Raw genomic sequence first — 21,935 nt, forward strand, 5'->3', positions numbered from 1 at the left:
TGGCTGCATCTTGTGCTGTACTATAAAACGTGGACTGAAAGGGCATGGAACTGAAGGACTGACTGTCCAACTCTGTCCAATTCTATTAGTCTGCAAGGGAAATCACCAGATGGCACAAAATACAGTAACATGCATTTAATTTAACAAGAGCAATGATGTCTCACCTCCTGTTCTTGCTAATACAGATGGAGAGTCACAGTTAGCATCTACTGTCATTGACACTATATTGGCTGGTTTGCCAGGACCTCGTGGGGCACCAGGACCCATAGGGCTGCCAGGTAAGACAGATGGATTGATAGAAACAGAGGAATAAAACAACAACTGTGTTTGACACTCCAAGTACAATCACTTCTAGAACCTGTTTGCTTGACGAACCTGATTTTTTTTTTTTAACACCCAACCCTCGATCTTCCCATCTGTTTTCCTGTTGGAAAAATAAATGGGAAGCAAACAAAGTGGCAGCTTGAACAATCATCTTTATTTTCAAGAATGTTTCTGGGACTCAGCAAGACTGTATAAGTGTTCTTGCGTGATAAGAATATCACAGCTGCACCGTGGAGCTTTGTTTGGAGTACACTCACCAAAGAGACAAAGTTAAGCAGAGAAAGGAAACATCCAACCTCATGGAGAAGTGGGGGCTAGAGGGACTCTCAAGTCTCCTTCTGGTAAATTAGTGAACTGCAACTAATTTTCTGCCCAATGGCAACTATAAAGCCTCCCCATCTCAGAAGCCACCTGAGTTCCACATGTGTTCTCAAAAATCCAGATATACCCCACAAAACTAGGGCTCCTGTTACAGATGGAGTAGTCACATTTGTTTAGAGCAGTGTGTGCCAACCTCAGCAACTTTAAGAAGCGTGGACTTCAATTCCCACCTCACCAACTTTAAGATGTGTGGCTGGGGGGGGGATTCTGGGAGTTGGAGTCCACGCATCTCAAAAATGCTAAGATTGACCAATTCTGGTTTGGAGAATCAAAGTGAATCAAAATTTTGGCTAAGAATTGTTCATACGATAAGCAGTGCTGTGCTCACCATTGTGGAGAGCCACTGAGATGAACTTGGAGAAACTATGCGGCAGCAGTTAAAAATAAAGCACATTTTAAGCCCAGGAACTGAAGAAAGGATTAGAAAAAAACTCAAACTGCCTCTGCCTTAACTATAAGAAGAAAGGAAGGGAAAACACAGCTTTTTAAGATACCATTTCAATAACCTGTCTTGAGTTCCAGTCAAACTTGTGCAATTGGTTTTCTGACCTGATCTACTTTAAAGGGTTGACAGCTGTCACCGTCACCAAGAATAGCAAAGCTGAGACTATGAAGTGTTTTTATAAACTTTTCAGGTTTATTTTTCTGCCAGCTTTCCACAAATTAGGCAGTCGTTTCCAAACATTTCAGTCTTAGGATCCCTTTGTATTCCTAACAATGATTGAGGCCCCCAAAGAGCTTTGCTTTATGTGGATTATATATATCAAACATTATTTACTGTATTAGCAATTAAAACATTTTGAGGTTGGAGTCCTATGAAAACCTAAAACCAGCTTTGCACAAGGAATAAATAATATCATATCCACGTTCACCAGTATGAACAGATGCTTACCTTGATGCTGACCAGGTTTTCTGTCCCTCCAGATTTTTAAAAAATGTTTTTTTAAACTAACAAAATAAAATAGGAAGCTAGCTTGCAGCAAATTTCATTGATTGGCCTCTTAACATAATTGTTCTTTGGCATACAGGTAGTCCTCGACTTACAGCCATTTGTTGTGATCTTCCAGGCCTGTTTCCAACAATCAAAATCAATGGGGGAAGCCAGATTCACTTAATAACTGCAGTAATTCACTTAACAACATGGGGGGGGAAATCATAAAATTGGATTCATTTAACAAATGCCTTACTTAGCAACTGAAATTCTGGTCACAATTGTGGTCATATATTGAGGACTTCCTATGATGTTGTTGCCCCATAGGGAGGTAAGAGAACAGCCTACAGAATAGAGAAGCAGGTAAATGATTTGCTGTGAGTGCTTGTGTAGCAGAGCCATTTGTAACCCTGTGGCAGCAATTTTATGAGTATGTCCACGAGCTGTAAAATGTACTACACAAAATATTCCCTCTCCCTGTTTTACAATAAGGACGAATAAATTTCTCCTGCAATTTCCTTTGAGAAGTTGACATGGGAGGGGGGAGAAAAGAGGGCTTTCTTTTATCAGTTTGGAGGGATTCTTGTACAAAGCATATACTTTAAGCCTGCCAGAGGCTTAAACAACCTATTTGGGGGTCTTAATTTAGTAAAAAAAAAAAAGACAAAACAATAAAATGCCAAAGTAAAGTGCATTTTACTGCCAAATTTCAGTAGCATAATCTTTGAGGGGTGGATGCCTACAAAAATGGGTCTGCAGGAATCATAGGCAGCTGTGGGCTATGGATTACCCATGATTGCTTTACATAATAGAAAAGAAAAACAATTTCTTAAAAAGTGTAATTCCAATCACACCCATTTTGCTTTCTTATCCAACTACTGAAACTCTCACCCCAACTCAAACCATAACAGTTGTGAACTGACTCCGGCTACCCAAAAAATGCCCAACCCTAAACTGAAAAAAGGGGGAAAGAGGATCATATAGCCGCAGATGACAGCAACCTTTTCAGTCCAATGAATAATCAGGAATTAAATCATGATAGTTAAAAAGCTCTTCCTTCCATTAGACTGGCTTGTACTTTTAACTATAATCTTTCTTTCTTTCTTTCTTTCTTTCTTTCTTTCTTTCTTTCTTTCTTTCTTTCTTTCTTTCTTTCTTTCTTCCTTTCTTCCTTTCTTCCTTTCTTCCTTTCTCTTTCTTTCTTTCTTCCTTCCTCCCTCCCTCCTTCCTCCCTCCCTCCCTCCCTCTCTCTCTTTCTTTCTTTCTTTCTTTCTTTCTTTCTTTCTTTCTTTCTTTCTTTCTTTCTTTCTTTCTTTCTTTTTCTTTCTTCCTCCCTCCCTCCCTTCCTCCCTCCCTCCCTTCCTTCCTTCCTCCCTTTCTTTTTTTCTTTCTGGACAACATTTTCTTAAGCATGCTACACTTGCAGACAATTTCAATGTAGGAGAAAAGGNCTTTCTTTCTTTCTTTCTTTCTTTCTTTCTTTCTTTCTTTCTTTCTTTCTTTCTTTCTTTCTGTTTTTTTTAAAGAATCGTCTTAAGTGGTTTGTCCACAGGAGAGGCACTCAAAAGTGACCTCCCATCAGGACGACAAGACGTTCTTTCTCTTATTACCACATTCCTGCATTGAGCCTTCAGCTCATTTCATCCCAGACTTTGATATATGAGGGTTGCATTAATTATGAAGGCAGATTCAATTGCCCTGGTGAGTGTCTGGAGCTCTTGGGGGTTTCAACTGAAACAATTAAGGCTAAGTTTGGAAGGAGCCCACGCCAGTCCCTCCCTCTCCCCAAAGATCAGCAAGTGTAATTAATAGTCGGCGTCTGGAAGAAATTATATCACTCCCCCCCCTTTTTTTTTCCAGGTAGGGTAAAGCCATTTGAAGGCAATCCCTTAACGATGCAGCATTAACAAGCAGATCAGTCCAAATAAGCCTTCTCCTTCTGCCAAGCAGTGAGCTGCTGCATGCCAGGAAGGACTCAACGCTTGTTAGGAAAGAGACGCCGGGAAGTTCTAGCCTGTCTGGAGTCACAAGAATTCTCTAGGGCAAAGATTTGGAAGCGGGATCCAAAATTATGCCTGGCAAGTTATATAGGTGGAGTCTGGATCTGTCACCATTTCAAGGGAAGAGCACCTGCTTTGCTTGCAGAAACACAAGGTTCAACTCTTGGCACTGCCTCCTAAAAGCAAGGAAGGAGTGTGGGCAACCTGAAACATTCAGATTTCAGTAGAAAATTGCAAAGAAATCACAACAGTTTCCTGCTGCTTTCCAGCCATAAATCAAAACAAATTGGAGGTGTAAACTTTTGTTCAGGTTTAATACCCCTAGCCTGTGTAAAATACCTCTAATTGTGCCAGTAAATCTCCCTAACCCTAACTAATTCAGAGGTCCTTACTGTATCACCATTTTTTTAAAATTCAGGCTGTTTTATTTTTCAAAAATTATAAAGTAAAATGGATCTGGCTGCTCTATTACTTCTTGCCAAAACTTGTTCCAGAATTGCAGAAATAAATTGGTTTTTCAAGTTTGTTTATTTTTGCAAATGAGTAGAATTAAAAGTTTGAGAGTTGGTTATCCATCATTTAAATTTCTCCAGTCCCGCTCACCAATCATAAATGGGTATTCTAGAGTAGGGGTCCCCAATCTGTGGGCTGTGGCCCACTAGTGGGCTGTGAGGGGTTTGCAACTGGGCGGCGGAAACGGCCGGCGTGCGCATGCACGCACATCCCCACTTGCTTGAGCAGAGGGCAAGTGTGTGAGTGTGGCCCATTTAAGTGAGTGTCAGGTGCACGTGCACACTGCTTTGTAAATGGAGCTGCACACATGTGATTGCTGGCTTCATGTGCAGAACCATTCCCTCTCCCCCTCCCCCCCGGCAGTCTGAAAAGCCGGAAACATTGGGGAACTCTGTTCTAGAGTGTTGTGTGAAATTGCCAAACACAACTATATCTTTAAATGTGAAATACCACTATATAGTATCTCCATATTGTTACAGGCTTCCAATCATTGCATGCTAGGCGCTAAATTCTATTTGCTCTCAACTGCTCAAATGATATGGAGTGCCAAATGCTATTAAATATAAATATCAAGTGAGAAAAAGGATTGGAATATTAACCTGAAGTTCTGACCATCAAAGGTGAATCCAGTTCCTTGATGGGTAGGAACAGCCTATCAAAGTAAGCCTTTTTCTATCCTTGTCCTAACCATGAAGAAGCAGCAACTCTGTTTGGTTGTCCATCATTTGGATTTCTCCAGTTCTGCACATCAGCCATAATGGATATTCCAAAGTGATGTGTGAAATTTAAAGCTTATAATGAACCTGTGTTGGAAGCTGAAAGAAAGCACCAACAATGGCAAAACACATCCTTATAATAGAAAGCTAGCATGTCAAGATCATTGTCTATCCTTCTCCCTATGCTGTTTTTGGTGAGATCCAAAGACAAAATTTTTGGGATCCTCCACATTTCTCCTCCAACAAAAAAGAACAGATAGATGAACCCTAGATGATGATCTAGATCAGGGGTAGGCAACCTTGGCTCTTTTATGACTCGGGCTGGCTCAGGAATTCTGGGAGTTGAAGTCCACGAGTCATAAAAGAGCCAAGGTTGCCTACCCCTGATCTAGAGTTTTCCTCAGCGTGATGCCTCCAGTTATATTAAACAAAAGAGGTTAATTAAATCATCTAAGACTCATGGCAGCTGGGAATGACAGAATTTGTAATCCAACATATCAGGATATCATTGGCTTGAGGAAAGTCTGGAATCTTGCAACTTTTAATTCAGCATTGCTATTTGCATCAGAATACACATGTGCATTAAGTAATATGCAAATACTTAAAAATACATTAACATGTTTTTCACCAGGCCCACCTGGATCTTCAGGCCCCAAGGGAGCCCCAGGGCCAATGGGAGCACCTGGAGTACAGGTAGGCAAACCCTTTTTCACCCACTTGTTGAGAGCCTTTTCAGGTCAAATTAAAGTCATTTTTTTTTTACTAAGCTTTAAAAACATTACTGTTAACATTTCCTTTTTGAAAAGAGGCACAGTCGTAATAGTTCGATCTCCCTGATTCTGCCTTTCTGTACCAGACACATGATATAGTTTAACCTTTCAAATGATGTACAACCCATATAGTTGTAGGTATTACTCAACGTACGACCACAACTGAGTCCGTTGCAGCCAACCTTTTCAAAAGAGCACCAGCCAATGCAATGCACACCTTTCCTACAGAGGCCACCTGGGGCCATTCTGGAAGTCTGCTTCATTAGGGCAATCTCAGAAGAGCCTACTTTTCCAGGCTGAGTGATTTGGAAAATCATGTCCTTCTGAGCGATTGTGAGAATTGAAGCTGCTTCTGGTAACAACGGCGGCTGGAATGGCACGAGGGGGCCTCTGTAATAGGAAGGCCACACATTGCATTGACTTTTTCTTTTGGAAAGGCGACCTTTAGGAGAGGGTCCGTAGAGCAAGGTGTGCTGGGACAGGGAGAAGGCCCAAGGCCTCTGGGGCCCTTTGAAGAGGAATGTGGGGGAAAGGCAGCCTGGTGGGGGCAGTTGCAATGTTCCTGCGGTCAGTCGTAAGAGCGGGTGGATTGCTAAGTGCATGGATTTTCATCATGTGATTGGAGGAGCGCTGCAATGGCTACAACTTTGAGTGCAGGTCATTTGTCCCTTCACTCAGCACCATTGTAATGTCAGTCACTGAACGAATGGTCGTAAGTTGAGGAGTACTTGTACTTTTTCTGCAATGCTGAAGGATTGCTAGTTATTTGACATAAAGCTAGGCTAGGAAAAAGCATCCCATGTTGTGTAAAGTCAGCATTTGTAACAAAAATGCCATAAATAATAAGAACAATAAGAACAACAACAATAATAAATAGGGGCAATGGTGCTTGCAGGTCATGGTAAAACCAGGCAAGATAAATGTGTGATCTGTCTGTTTTGCAAAAGGCAATATTTTCTACCTATGAAAGGATCCAGCACTCTGCATTAATACGGAAGAGATTCTGTGATATTACAATAATATCATATTGTATCAAAGTGCAAAAGTGGGCTTGAAACTCAACATTAAGAAAACCAAAATCATGGCATCCGGCCCTCTCAATTCCTGGCAAATAGATGGGGAAGAAATGGAGATTTTATTTTCCTGGGCTTCAAGATCATCTTAGATGGGGACTGCAGCCAAGAAATTAAAAGACGCTTGCTCCTGGGGAGGAAAGCTATGGCAAATCTAGACAGCATACTAAAAAGCAGAGACATCACCCTGCCAACCAAAATGCGTATAGTCAAGGCCATGGTTTTCCCAGTTGCAATGTATGGCTGTGAAAGTTGGACCATAAGAAAGGCTGAGCGACAAAGAATTGAGGCCTTTGAATTATGGTGCTGGAGAAGACTCCTGCAAGTCCCTTGAACTGCAAGGCGATCCAACCGGTCAGTCCTAGAGGAGATCAATCCTGATTGCTCTTTAGAAGGCCAGATTCTGAAATTGAAACTCAAATACTTTGGCCATCTAATGAGAAGGAAGGACTCACTGGAGAAGAGCCTAATGCTGGGAAAGATTGAGGGCAATAGAAGAAGGGAACGACAGAGAATGAGGTGGCTGGATGGAGTCACTGAAGCAGTAGGCGTGAGCTTAAATGGACTCCAGAAGATAGTAGAGGACAGGAAGGCCTGGAGGAATGTTATCCATGGGGTCGCGATGGGTTGGACACGACTTCGCAATTAACAACAACAACAATAATATCTTGTATTGTTTATATTATAGTAGTGAATTCATTGGTAAACCACTGAGTATTGATAAAACATAAGACATAATTATTGCTGAAGGAGCCATCAGAGAATACAGCTTTTCATAAGCAATGTAACTTTTAATGCAATATTTCTCAGTTTGGGCTGTTTTAAGATATGTGGACTTCAACCCCCAGAATTCATTCAAGCTGGGGAATTCTGGGAGTTGAAGTCCACACATCCTAAAACAGCCCAGGATGACAAACACAGTTCTAATGTCTTTGCTTTCCATCAGGGCACTCCTGGTTCTCCTGGACAGCCTGGGCTGAAAGGCCCAAAAGGTGATCGAGGCGAAAGGGTAAGTCAATTTTTTAGATTTGTGCCATTTTACAGATCACTGGTGTGGTTCAGCAAATCCCTTTTATACATTAAAAATGTGCATTATGAACTTTGGGGCAATGTTTGAGTCAATGGACACAGTTCGAATTTTGGAAGCATGTTTTGGGTATGCTCACATAATGGCTGTCTGGCTTGCTTGCTCACTTAAGAATTCCTTCATCTGCACCAGTGTTTCTCAATCTTGACATGTGTGGACATGTGTGGATTTAAGATGTGTGGATCTCAGCTCCTAGAATTCCCTAGCAGGCATGGCTGTCTGAGGAATTCTGGGAGTTGAAGGCCACACATCTGAAAGTTGGTAAAGTTGAGAAACATTGTTCTACCCCTTGTTCTAAATGCTCTATCCCAGGGGTAGGCAACCTTGGCTCTTTTATGACTTGTGGACTTCAACTCCCAGAATTCCTGAGCCAGCATAGCATAGCTGGCTCAGGAATTCTGGGAGTTGAAGTCCACGAGTCATAAAAGAGCCAAGGTTGCCTACCCCTGCTCTATACTATCCCAACTGACCTGTTAAAAGATCTGGGCAGCTAGATTTGCTCCTGAGTGAATCACAAGACTGTAATTCTTCTTTGTTTCCATTTCCTAAAAATTCACGTGGGGCTCACATGAAGCCTAGAAACATTGATAGAAATAAGGATTAAATTGGAGCCTATTGTTGATCTTACAAAGAGCCAGCTTTCCATTCTTTAATTAGTGAGGAGGCAGTCTTGCTGGCATCAGAGATGTTTCCTGTAGCAACCTTCATGTTACATGATGCAATTGTGATATTGGGCTGACTAACTCCGCACAGTGCTGGCGTACATCACAAGGTTGTGTATTGCTCGCTATTTGGTAACTATACAATGTCAACTTCTCAACTCATTCTCATCGTTGTTATCTGTAGTGCAAGGGAAACGATCATTCATGACATAAGGAGCTCTGATCCCCCTGCCTGCAGGTAGTCCTCGAGTTACAACCACAATGGAGCCTGACCATCACCACCATAAGACATGACAGACATAAATCGGGTCAGCCATGTGATTTTTACAATCTTTTTTGCAATGGTCGTTAAGTGAACTCATAGCAATAGCAATAGAATTTTAGGCTTATATGCCACTCCATGGCACTTATTTATGACGGTTGCAGTGTCCCGGGGTCACGTGGTCCCTCTTTGTAACCTTCCAACAAGCAAAGTCAATGAGGAAGCCAGGTTCACTTAACAAACGTGTTACTAACTTAGCAACTTCAGTGCCATCACATCGTCATGAGCTTATTGCAATGGACAGTTTGCATCTGTTGGATAATGACATTTGATGCAAGTACGTAAGTCCCTTCGGTTGGCTGTTGATGTCATGAGGTGCCTGTCTGGCCTTGTCTATGCCATCCTTTAGGTTCCTTTGGGCTTTTGGAGACTTGGCCCTGACTTAGGGATCTCAGTGCTATTTAATCTGATATAGTATAAAATTAGATAATAATAATAATAATAATAACAACAACAACAACAACAACAATAATAATAATAATAATAATAATAATAATAATAAAAAGTTGGAAGGTACCTTGGAGGTCATCTAGTCCAACCCTCTGCTTAGGCAGGAAACCCTATACCATTTCAGACAAATGGCTGTCCAGTCTCTTCTTAAAAACTTCCAGCTTTACAGCAGTCTCTTAGCGGTTTACAATGTAAAAGCATTATTCGCATATTGCCCCCCACCAACAATCTGGGTCCTCATTTTACTGACCTCGGAAGAATAGAAGGCTGAGTCAACCTTGAGCCCCGTCAGGATCAAACTCCAGGCTGTGGACAGAGTTGCCTGCAATATTGCACTCTAACCACTGTACTAACAGGGCAAACTCATGGCTTGCTGTGAGCTGGTTTTGCTGAAAACTGAAAGTAAGGGCTGGTTTTTGGTCAAACCGTCATAAAATGTGGTCACGTGAACATGGGATGCTGCAAATGGCAGTAAATGTAACCCGGTTGCCAAGGGCCCAAAGTGTGGTCATGTGACTGTGAGGGGATTGACCGTTGGAACTTTGAAACCAGGTTGTAAGCTGCCCCCCCATGTATGTCTGTCAGAACTTTGAATGGTTGCTAAGCAATCAATCGTAAGTCAAGGACTATCTGTATTCAACAGCTAAAATGAATTTTTTAAAAAGATTATTAAATACTGAGGCAAAGCACCAACCCAGATTCAGAGGGGAGGAGGTGATCAGGCATAAACTGTCCACACTGTACTTGTTGGCATCACATTAAATCAAACACATCTTCACTGGTGCAGCAAAAGCCCAGAAAAGACTTACCAACTTGTATGAGGCAATTACCTTCAGGCATGCCAAATCAGTCTTACACAACACAGTGGTATATTTACTGTCAGATATAATTTGGTCCTACAATACATTTAATGACAGATATAGTTTGGTATACCTGAGATTATTATGATATCAAGAGAAGGGCCTTAGATGAAAAATTGCACTTCAGGCAAATTCATATGGAAAAAAGCTGTTCTTCAAGCAGGTGGGCCCTTAAACTATTCTCTCTTTCTCTTTCACTGTTCTATACTGCAGTTTGGTAGATCTCTGCTGATTGACCCAAAAGGGAGTAGCTTCAGAACTTCCATAAGCTCTTGTCCCAAAGGTGCTTTTTCAGGAGGCAACTGGACTTTCTTGTTTTTCTTTGAAGACATTTTGCTTCTCATCCAAGAAGCTTCTTCAGCTCTGACCGGATGGTGGGGAATGGAAGGATTTATATTCCTTGCAGACAGCTGGTCATTTGCCTTCTTTTAAAGAGTCGTTGGGGCCATTTGGAGGTTTTCTGTGTCCTCAGGGTCACCTGAGTAGAGCAAATGGGTGTGGAGCCTTCTGGCTGCAGGATGTTTTCTGCCCTGTTCCTGTAGTGATATGCAGGTTCTGAGGTTTTGCTTGATAAAAAAATACAGGAAACCAGGAGTTGCCTTCAAACTTTACGTTTTTATTCAGCTGAATAGAGATGGACTCCTCTAAATGAGAGAAGCCCCGAATGACAAGAAATCCTTGTATTTATTATTTCTAATTACATAAGCAACCAATCCAGCAAAGCTGACACACATAAGATAAAGATTTCATCCAGTAAGTCTGGCACACTGTAGATAAGAAGGGAGAAAGCAGAAGTAGCTAAACACATTCCCTTTCAGGTGTTTCCCTAAAGATATCATATGTTCTCGGGTGGGTTAGGACATTGGGTGTTGTCCTTGCTGTCCTTTCATGACTCTGCATCCAGGACTCTGCAAGTGACCAGAGAGAGAGGGGCCATCTGTACGTATTCACAATTGATATTGTCCCCTAAGTCCTGGTCATCAAAATCCCTTTCATGCTTCGCGCAGTGCGCAGGAGCATGACCACCCAACTGAAGAGACAGAGGATAAGCTTCTGTAGTACGTTGCCCACATCATTTAGGACAAGCAGAGGTGATTAGGGGCAAGCAGTGAAGGACACAGCAGGAAACAAAAACAAGGAATATTACAAAGAGAAGACCAAAGAATAATTCCCTAAACCGTCCCCATCCTGGGAGCCAACTGGTAAGAAATGAGAATATACCATGTTTTCTGGAAATCCATTCATTTCCTGAAAAAGCATCTTTGGGACAACCATGACCTGGATGGCTGAGGATCTTCATAAACATCCATAAGCTCTTGTTAAAGGCAACCAAGAAAACATGCTTAACAACCAGGGGATGCTCAAAAGAAGATTCTAAACAGAAGAAATTCTGTTCTTCTTCCATTGGTCAATGTGGAAAAGCAGCCAATGCCACTGGAATGTATTGATCCCCATACATTTCAGAACAAAATACAATGTATGTTAAGACCAATGTACATTAGGCCCAAGAACCAATTACTCTACACCAATTTTAGTGATTAAGGTGCTGGTTTGGAAACCAGGAGACCATGAGTTCTTTAGCCATGAAAACCAGCTGGGTGATTTTGGGCCAGTTACTCTCTCTCAGCCCAGTCCACTTCACAGGGTTCTTAGGGGGAAAATAGAAGGCAAGAATGTTATGTTTGCCATCTTGAATTTTATATAAAAATATGTTAATATGCTGAGATAAAAATCTAATAAAAATAATATTTTTCCAAGGATCACCAGGAATTGTCTTTAGTTCCCTTAGTGTCGGAACTGCATTCCCTCTTCAGATCTTGAAATCAACTTTGCTGGCATTTTAAAAAGCCTCATAAACACATGTTTTGAGCAGACATTTAATTTTTGTTGGATTTTAATGTTTACTGTTTGAAGTTTTTATTGAAAACTGCCTTGAGGTATGGTAACTCACAGTTTAAAAAAAATACTAAGAACAATAATACAAATAAGCAAAAGGATCTCAGGTTTTGTTCCCAAAGCCTTAGTTATTTCTTTTTCTAAAAGGTATCTCATTGTATCAAAACACTACATTTAATCAGTTTTATTTAATGTTGGTCAAAAGACTTTTGATTCTACATTCTGATGCTCATCTATCCCTCTGATCTATCCCCTTCTCATATAAACAAACAAACAAACATACAAATTGCTTTAGCTAGTAACCTAGCAGCTGGACTTTCCCATTAATTGATTTTACTTCTGACAGGGGCCAGCGGGGCAGACTGGTGAAAGAGGCATTAAGGGTTTTCCTGTAAGTGATTTATTTACTGTATGTGTGTCCATGTATGTTTGCGGGTTAATTTCACCCAAGGCATAAAGATTGAGGTTCCATAGCACCCCCAGTTGAGACACCATAACCAGTCTTCCAATAAGCCAGGAGTCTCCAAACTTAGCAACTTTAAGACTTGTGGAGGTCAATTTTCAGAATGCTGGCTGGGGAATTCTGGGAGTTGAAGTCCACGAGTCTTAAAGTTGCCAAGCTTGGAGACCCCTGCAATAAGCTCCAGGGGATCAAATAGGAACTGGGCCACACAGCAAGGTGAACACAAGAACATAAGCAGCATCTTTCATTTGTCACACTATCATAAACAGGTTAGCCACCTCCATAGCATGATCTTTGGTCACAACCAAATTGTCCCAGGCACTCTTTGCTATCCCACTTCACAAACTTGATGTGAGTCCTGACACATCTCTCTCCAGCCAAGTCTTGGTAACACATGACAAGTCATAAACATGCATATTATTATTCTACATAGAACTGGCAACATCTTGATGCTGGGGTAACCCACAAAATGGTCACTTAGGCACTAGGGTGAGGATGCTGAGCTAGAAGAGAGATGAGTATCAAACTGCCTATTACTCTTCTCTAATAGTCAGTCCAGCTCTTATCTCCAACCCATTACTTCTTCTAACATTCACCTTTCATACTGCCTCCTCTTAGCTCTTCCTTGTTTCTCCTCCCAGGTGCAGGAGTCCCAAAAGCCACACCTCCAGTTCACATTCATTCCTATTCCATTCACACATCTTTCCATTCCCACTCTCTATCCATCTGATGAGTATCTGACCTAACCACTCTGCCAATCCCTTGATATCAGTCCACTTCTGCTCCCACCAACTCATCTCTTCACTCTCATTCCACTCATTTTTAAAAAATATTTCCTGTGACTTTATTCCCCCACTGCCCATACTAACTGGGGCACCAGGAGTCCCAGCTACCCCTTAGGTTTTCCCAGGTTAGATGGTCTAACCTCTTTCCTATCCCATCTAGGCCAGCATCTTTTTTATGTTAATTGATTATGCACAGATTGTTTAGCACCCCTTTCTCTATGGCTCCATCCAGTTTCATCCCCATCATCATCATTATCAAGACCCTCTTGAAGGACCAATAGCAATTGCCCAAGGTCTCCTATTTAGATTCTGTGGTTTGTATTCAATGACTGGTTGCAGCCTCAGGCCAATGCTCTAGTCTTGGCCTCCAAAATGGCCTCCTCCCTGGAGCACTGATCTAAATCCCCATCACCCTCTCACCGTCCACTGACCACTTGTCGGGGTCCCCTGTTGTCCATTATTCACTTTCTGGATCACCTGATAGTCTTCATTGTCCCACATTGTTTCTCACAGCACTAGGTTTCATTCTGTAATCCTCTGGTTTTCTTTATGTCGCATCTCTCTTCTTCCATTCATATTATTTTGTTTGCGATGTCTCTTATCTACTTTTCTTACACTCTGTCCCCTCCTTTTCCTTTACTGCTGACTTCTTCATTCCAAATGAGTTCATGTCAGTCTTCATCTCAGTCTCCTGTATGATTTGTTCTCAGCCCTCTCTGTTGCTTTCTACTTCCGGTTCTGTCACAATATCCAATATTGCTACACTGGCTGGGCCTCTTATATTGCCTTCTTCTCCAGGGATGAATGGGGGGAGAGGAAATGGGTCACTCTCACTGATCAACAACCCCTCACAGCCTCTAGCACTGCCCATTCCTGGGCATGATTTTCCTGACTGCCATGAATCTGACAGTTGGCGAGATCTGTTCCTTTGTCCAGCTCCTCTCCACACTTATGCCACCTCTATTGAAACTTTGAAACTGGGTCATAAGTATCTTTTGAGGGGGTCTGTTGTAACTTCAGATGGTTGCTAAGCAACCAGTCATAAGTCGAGGACTACTTGTAATCAGTGCTGATTTGAAGGCACGGAAAAGAAAAAAAAAAGAAATCTATTTATACCTATGTTTTTCCCTATTACTTTACTCAGACTTATTAGTGGCTGGAATTTTGGGATTTCTAGTTTAAGTACATCCAGAAGACCTTAGATTAGAGAAACAACATAGAAAAACTCTTTAAAAGTGGATTCTTCCATTTTTTGGGTATAATCTCTCCCAGTATATTATCTTTCTGCCTTTTTCTTCTGTCACTGGTAAAATCTTTTTCCGTCCTTTGCATTCAGAGTTTTTCCAAGGACAGTCATCAGAGCCAAGTTTCTTCTGGAACGTCCTGTTACTCAAGCCAGCCCTCTGTTTTTAATCCAATGTTTTTGTTTGTGAAGAGCTCCTTCTTGGGTGGGCCAGGAGATAATTTTAAAGTACGCCACTAATGGATAGTGTATTTCAGGAAGAGATCAAAGCTGATGCGTATTGTTAATGGAATTCAGATCCCACACTTGCCCCTGGAGTGCTGTTTCAATAAGCACAGGTGTACCATTGCTGAAGCAGCTGACCACAACCACTGCTGGCTCTAGAGGGAGCCTCCTAAATGTTTTTGGCAAGCCCTATTATGGTTTGCTTGGTTTCATGAATCTACCCATTAAGTTTGTAACCCCTATCTTATTCAACAACCAGTAGCATTAACTAAGCTAGTTAAGGGTTTCCTTGGAGAAGACAGAGTAGCTTTCTCCAGCCAATGTTGGAGGAACAGCTGATGAGAATTGAAGTCCAGCACTTCAGGAGGAGACAACATTGGGGAATGTAGAAGGAGACTAAGAGCTTGAATCAAAGCATTCCTTTGATTCTATCCCTCTTTATTACTGGAAAGACACCACTGTCAGTTTGACATAAATTTCTGTCTGCTTTTTTTAGGGTGAACCTGGTAAGAAAGGTGAAGAAGGAGACCGAGGTGCTGATGTAAGGATACAATCGGCTTTTCTGAATCGTGTCAACAATCTCTCCTTGTGCTGCTATGTAAATTTATCTAGCCCTGAATTCAAAAGGCCATCTCAGGTTCAGAAGCCTATTCTTGGAGTTCATAAAAGGCCAGCATTTTTAGCCAAACTTCTCAGAAAGTAGGAGAGATTCTTTAATATTTCATGTCCTGGAGGGCTTTCCTTGACAAGTGGTAAAACAGTACATGCTTTTTGTAACAAACTAAATCTGACACCACTTGTGGTAAATAAGGTGACAAAAAGAGAGACCACCTCAGACTTGATGGCATTTGATGTAGCAGATTCACTTCTTAAAAACTCTCCTTCACAATCATTACAAACTCAAAGCTTCCCAGTTAATTCAGATTCAGTAAATTCCCTGATTGAATAGTTGGTCGTTCAGGGAAGGGCAGGACTAAATATAAATCTGAGCAAGTGATAACTCAGTGTACACCATCTTCTCTGAATTAGGTTTTGGCTTGGTTGCTTACATCTGTTTTCAAGTCACCTCCAGACACTAATTCAGAAGTTCCTGTCTCTGTGGAAGAAATAACTGGAAATGGGGAGGGGGGGAGGGAAAGAGAATAGGTGCCTTCTGCATGTTAGTTGCCATTCAATTTTGATCCTTCAGTTGATCTTCTATGCCTTAATTCAGGTAGCGGTTCAAAAGCTGGTCAAACAGAATGGAAATTTGCAGGAGTTTAGAAGGTGTGGAGTGCAAGAAAAATCTTCAAACACCACTATATGAGATCAGGGTCTGGTCCTTAAATGTGAAATGCCCTTGTATGATACCTCCATGTTATTATCAGAGCTTCCAGTCATTGTGTGTCAGGCTTTAAATCCTATTTGCTCCCAATTGCTCAGATCCTAACAAGATGAGATGAAATGCCAAATGTTATTAAATGTAAATATCAAGTGAGAAATAGGATTGGAATATTAACCTGAAGTTCTGACCATCAAAGGTGAATCCAGTTCCTTGATGGGTAGGAACAGCCTATCAAAGTAAGCCTTTTTCTATCCTTGTCCTAGCCATGAAGAAGCAGCAACTCTGTTTGGTTGTCTATCATTTAGATTTCTGCATTTCAACCATTAATGGATGTTCCAGAGTGTTCTGTGAAATTTAAAGCTTCTAATCAACCTGTGGCAAAAGCTGAGAGAAAGCGCCAAGAATGGCAAAATTCTCCTTGTAATAGAAAGATAGCATATCAAGATCACTGTTTACCATCCTATGCTGTTTTTTCAAATGCTGTGTATCTCTGTGTATATGCACGCAAATGTGTAGGTACTGGTGAATCCACCCATATTGTAAACCAGAGGTCCCCAACCCCCAGGGTGCAGCTCACTATCAGCCCATGGCCTGTTCGGAACTGGGCTGGGAAGTGGCAGGCAAGTGTGTGTGTGCATGAGCAGCAAGTGAGGATGCATGCACACACGTTCGCCTGCCACTCACATAGAATCATCCCCTCTCACCTCCCCCTGCCTGTCCGCAAAGCCAGAAAGGTTGGAGACCACTGTTGTAAACTAAAAACAGGTAGTCCTCACCTTATGTCTGATCACTTACCATTCAAAGTTATGACTGATCCAAAAAATGGGACTTCAAAGTTCTGATGGTTGGGCCTCTTCTGCAGTCACATGACCAAATTTAAGGTGCTTAGCAATACAATTGTATTTATAATTGTTTGCAACATCCCTTGGTCACATGACCACATTTTATGATAGCTTCACCAAAAACTAGCACTTACTTCCAGATTTTGGCAAAATCACACCCATAACAAACCATTGGCTTGCTTGATGACCACAGTGTACACTTAGTGACTGCTGCAGAAAAAGGTCATAAAATTGGGTCAGTCACCTGATTGACCCTGTTTTATGACCATTACAACATATGACTATAATGGGCAGGCTCCATTACAGTCATAGGTTGAGGACTACCTGTATCAACCATTTTGAAACCATGCAACTAGTCCTTAAGAGGTTAAATGAGTTACTGAAATACTTACAATTTGCTTTAAGAAAAGGAAAAGAGGAAATATGAGTTTAACACCATGCACAAATTTCTCTCCCTCACTTTTTCTCTCCTCTATAGGGTGAAGGGGTCCAACAACTGCGAGAGGCCTTGAAGATTTTAGCAGAGAGAGTGCTAATTTTAGAACATATGATAGGGATTCATGGTGAGTGCTGGCAAACCTGGCTTTACTTCAAGGGACCTGTTTGCCTTATCTTGGAGGGGCAATGTTCACTACAGGTCCAGTTTAAAGACCCTCGGAAGGGAGAATTTATTACTGTCTATTCAGAACTGCAACCCCTGGAGATTTGATCATACAGGCATGCAGCTCAGGAACACTCGGTTTCTCTTTTTATGAGACGATGTGCTGCATTTTTTGTCTAAATTTTAAAATGGATTTCTACATTTGTAACTTGGATATTGAAATGAGCAGGTACAATTTTTAAGCAAAACCATGCCATGTTTCCCTTTTGGGTGATGTTATTTCATTTTTGGAAGCGCAAAAGTGGGCCCCTTACAGTTTGGCTAAGTGTGGCAATACAGTAAGAGCAGCCACATGTCTAGAACACCATTCATTTATGACATTTTAGGGTCCTGTTCTGCCTATGTTCCCCACAACAAATGACATCCCAGTGGGGCAGGGTGGGTTGAGAGAGAATGTCTGACCCAAAATCAGTGACTAGAACTCGGAGTCCCCCAGTTTCCAGTGCAGCACTTTGACTGCTACACGAAACCATGATTAGTTTGATAGCAGTTGATTACAGTATTTATAATTTACTGCCATTGATTTGTCTGCCTCTTAGGCAGCCAAAGCTTTCAGACATCCCTCTTTCCAGGGAGATGAGGGTCTTCCGTGGCCAGGGCATTTCCCGCTGCCCCCTCCCTGTCTTTTAAACAACACACCCGTCCCGGTTTCCTTTGTTTTCAGATTCTTTGTCTTCCGTTGAACCAGGCTCAGGACAAGATGTGATCCTGGGCGCCCCGCTCCGAGCAACCCCCAAAAACAAGCGACACCATTCGAACCAGATCCTTTCTTCACTTCTGGACGACAGCAAACCCAGGGCGAAAAGTGACCGGAGGCAATAACACTTTAGTAAGGTCCCTATGCTCCTCTCCCTTTCAGTTGTGCAAGGCAATGCAAATATGTGCAGAAGTGTTGCCAAAAGTTCCTCTCTTTTACTGGTCTTCCCACTCAGCAATCGCTTTGGTACCACCTTGGCTGTGAACAGTGTTTTTCAAAGGGTAACAATTATTTGTTGGGAATTGGAGAAAGTTCTAATTCACTCACTTTCTACTGGCAAAAATATCAGAAGGAATTTGGTGACACCTTTTCTAACTAACAAAATTTACCAAAAAGCATAAGGTTGTGTGAAGTTGTGATTTTTGTTTTTGTTTTTGCTACATGTCTATGGAGATTCTCAGTCATCCAGGTCATAGTTAGCGCAAAGATGCTTTTTCACGAGGCAACTGGACTTGTTTTTTCTTTGAAGACGTTTCACTTCTCATTCAAGGAGCTTCATCAGCTCTACCGATTGGTGGGGAATGAAAGGATTTCAGGAATAGCAATCCTTCCATTCCCCACCATCCAGTCAGAGCTGAAGAAGCTTCTTGGATGAGAAGTGAAACGTCTTCAAAGAAAAAGCAAGAAAGTCCAGTGGCCTCATGAAAAATCCCTCTTTGGGATTTTTGCTACATACCTTTTTCCCTACAAGGTCCATTTTTCACTCTGTATGTTAGCACAAGAGAAAAACTTGCTTGGAGAATGGATTTGATTGTGAAATTCAATTTGTTTAATCTGTAAAATAGATTAACCCTCAGTGGGTAAGTGCTACTTTTATTTATTATATATCTAAATAATACATGGCTCATTCCTCAGCTTGAAAATTTCCAGAGCATCCTACCCAGTAATAAAATCCAAGCAGTTCTTCCATTTGGCGTTTCAAATGCAAAAATAAGATGACTTAGAAGGAGAAACACTAGAAGAGGGAAAAGGAAAACAAAATAATTCAAGCATGAATTAATATGCCTCACTGTTTAATATTAAAAGTGATTGAGAAAAACCACTATTTCCCCCCTTTTGTGCATCACACATAGAAGCCTTTCCCAGCCTAGTACATCCCAATATGCTCCCCAGCCAAGAATAGTGGTGGTGGGAATTGTAGTTCCAGCCAGCTAGGACACTATCACACAGCAAAGCTCAAACAGAACAGAACAGAACTGAACAGAATAACAGAGTTGGAAAGAACCTTGGAGGTCTTCTAGTCCAACTCCCTGCTCAAGCAAAAGACTATACCAGGGGTAGGCAACCTTGGCTCTTTTATGACTCGTGGACTTCAACTCCCAGAATTCCTGAGCCAGCAGGAATTCTGGGAGTTAAAGTCCATGAGTCATAAAAGAGCCAAGGTTGCCTACCCCTGGACTATACCATTTCAGACAATGGCTGTCAAATCTCTTCTTAAAAACTTCCAGTGATAGAGCACCCTCAACTTCTGAAGTATCCAGAAGCATTTAACTATCCTCTGCCATTTTGTTGTCCCTCTGGAATAATCCTACATGTCAGCATTGTCTGCAGCAGTGATTTAAAATCAACAAGATAATAGATGGAATATCATGATTCAAGCCTCACCCTTAAGGGAGGGGTTTGCATATGGTATTTCATCTGCCATCTTGCTGATTTTAACATACCTCCATACCCAACAGATGTTGCTGCTATATATTGATGAATTTCTGAGACAATGAGACAAGGCTGGCAACACTATGAGCCTCAGGGAATCTATTTATAATAGAAATTCCTGCTGGCATTTGTTCAACAATTTGTTAATTGAAATTGAAGTCCCTTCAGCATCCAAACTTTTCCAGAATTCTGGGGTAGATTTTGGGGTAGATTTCTGCATAGTGGTTTTGTTTTTGCTTTTTTAAAATCTGTACAGCAGGGGTGTAGATCTTTTTTTTAAGTCAAGGACTGTCTTTGGCTTCTGTGTGACAGATTGCCTAAAAAACAATGGGTGCTACTGGTTGGGTTTACATTACGTTAAAATTAAATAGAGTTAAAAAAATTAAATATTAAATGACAAGAAAGTAAAGACAGAAAATTGAATTGTTTCCTCCTATGGCTGCAACAATGGGAGGTCCAAAAGCTAAAGAAAATGTTAATGGATTTCTTTTCATTGGTAGGTCCAACAGTGAAGGCTTGAAGAGACTTACCCTGTTTATTCCGATTGGGAAGTCCTGCAGGTCAGGAGGATGGAGCCATGACCAATTGGAATACCTTCCTTGAACTTTCCATGATCTTTTAAAAATATTCGTCACATTTTACATACATGCTGTTTGTGTTCTTGTTTTGGGGTCCATCTCAGGTGATTACAATAAAATTCCAATCCCAAGAAGTCTCGTGTGATAAAGACACCAACATTGTAGAGATGTCTGTAACATCACTGATGTAACTTGTCTGCCGTGGAGCCAGTGCTGAAGTCTAGAACATTCTGGGAGTAACATTCTAGAGCACATCCCCAATCCATGAAGAGTGCTGAATGTGTTTGTTGGCCCTATCATTGCTTTGCATGAATGGACTATGGACTATAGAAAACAACCCAAGTTTGTATTGCAAAGGAGGAGGGGGACAATTAATAGAAGTAAGCTGTGGTTAATGATCACAATATTATAATCCAAAATTAAGGTCTATAAAACATTTGGACCTGTTGTTGATTTACTGGATAATCTGGTTATGCTCCTATAACCTTCATAATTGAACAAATGAATGAAATTCCACAGGCAAAGTCTCTTCTAGCTCCAGTGTGAAGGATGCCTCACCAACTGGATTTTAGTTCACCATGAGATGTCAGTGGGGGAGACAAGAATAGTGTGGCATTTCTAGCATATAAGGGAAAAAAAATAAAGTGTCTGATGGCATCTTAAATATTAATAAATTTATTATCACATACATTTTGGTATATCTCAGTCTGCTTAGATGTGATCAGACTGTGATGAACAAAAGATTATATATTAGATTTGTTAAATTGCTACTAGACATTTTGGCTTTTTTGTTACAAAAGTCTAACATCACATCCATCTGGAAATTGCAATATGTAAAGTTTTGTCTCTATTTCTGCTAGGCTGGACAGCTGAGATGGTTTTAAGGTTTTCCGGAACATAATTAGAATTTACACAAACTCTTGCAGCCATACAAATGGTTTGCTAATTGTATAGAAGACAAGCCTTAGTTCACTTACCAAAACTGAAATTCTTGCAACACAACTAAGTGTAGCTTATTTGATTTTAAAAATGTGTTTATCAACCTACAGCTTGTTATCAGTTTGTCTTTGAGCAATGGAAGGGCCTCTTTTAATTAACAAGGATGAAAATTAAAGCATACTTGATTTTTTTAAAAATGTTACTTTGTTTAAGGTATTTTATCATGGAAAATGAGAAAGAAAATAATCTTTATAAATGTAGCTGAAGGCTGTTTCAAGGTACTGTTCCTGTATTCTCTTTACTGAATCTTGTTTAATATTTTGAAAGCTATTAAAAATTACATTTCTTTCACTTTCTCACAAGGGCCCTTATCTTGACGTTTTGGAAAACATAATCTAAAGACTTTTGTTGAATCATTTATTCTTCTGTTAATTTAACAAAAGAGGTTAAACAGCTAGAAATTATTTAGGTTTTATAATT

General features: G+C 41.0%; 1 protein-coding gene across 1 annotated transcript in view; it reads left to right on the top strand.

Annotated features, from left to right (window-relative positions):
• Positions 1–20,554, top strand: part of COL26A1 (collagen type XXVI alpha 1 chain) — a 137,729-nt gene extending 117,175 nt beyond the window's left edge. Inside the window, exons 9-16 of the mRNA XM_015817867.1 lie at positions 186–278; positions 5,515–5,558; positions 7,655–7,717; positions 12,332–12,376; positions 15,198–15,242; positions 17,346–17,430; positions 18,193–18,357; positions 20,439–20,554. Coding sequence (XP_015673353.1) covers positions 186–278; positions 5,515–5,558; positions 7,655–7,717; positions 12,332–12,376; positions 15,198–15,242; positions 17,346–17,430; positions 18,193–18,350 — 533 coding nt within the window. The 3' untranslated portion in view covers positions 18,351–18,357; positions 20,439–20,554. The remainder of the gene's footprint in view (positions 1–185; positions 279–5,514; positions 5,559–7,654; positions 7,718–12,331; positions 12,377–15,197; positions 15,243–17,345; positions 17,431–18,192; positions 18,358–20,438) is intronic.
• Positions 20,555–21,935: the final 1,381 nt, after the last annotated feature.

Source organism: Protobothrops mucrosquamatus, unplaced genomic scaffold, assembly GCF_001527695.2.
Source record: "Protobothrops mucrosquamatus isolate PMUCROS unplaced genomic scaffold, P.Mucros_1.0 scaffold643, whole genome shotgun sequence".
In the NCBI taxonomy this organism is placed as follows: Eukaryota; Metazoa; Chordata; class Lepidosauria; order Squamata; family Viperidae; genus Protobothrops; species Protobothrops mucrosquamatus.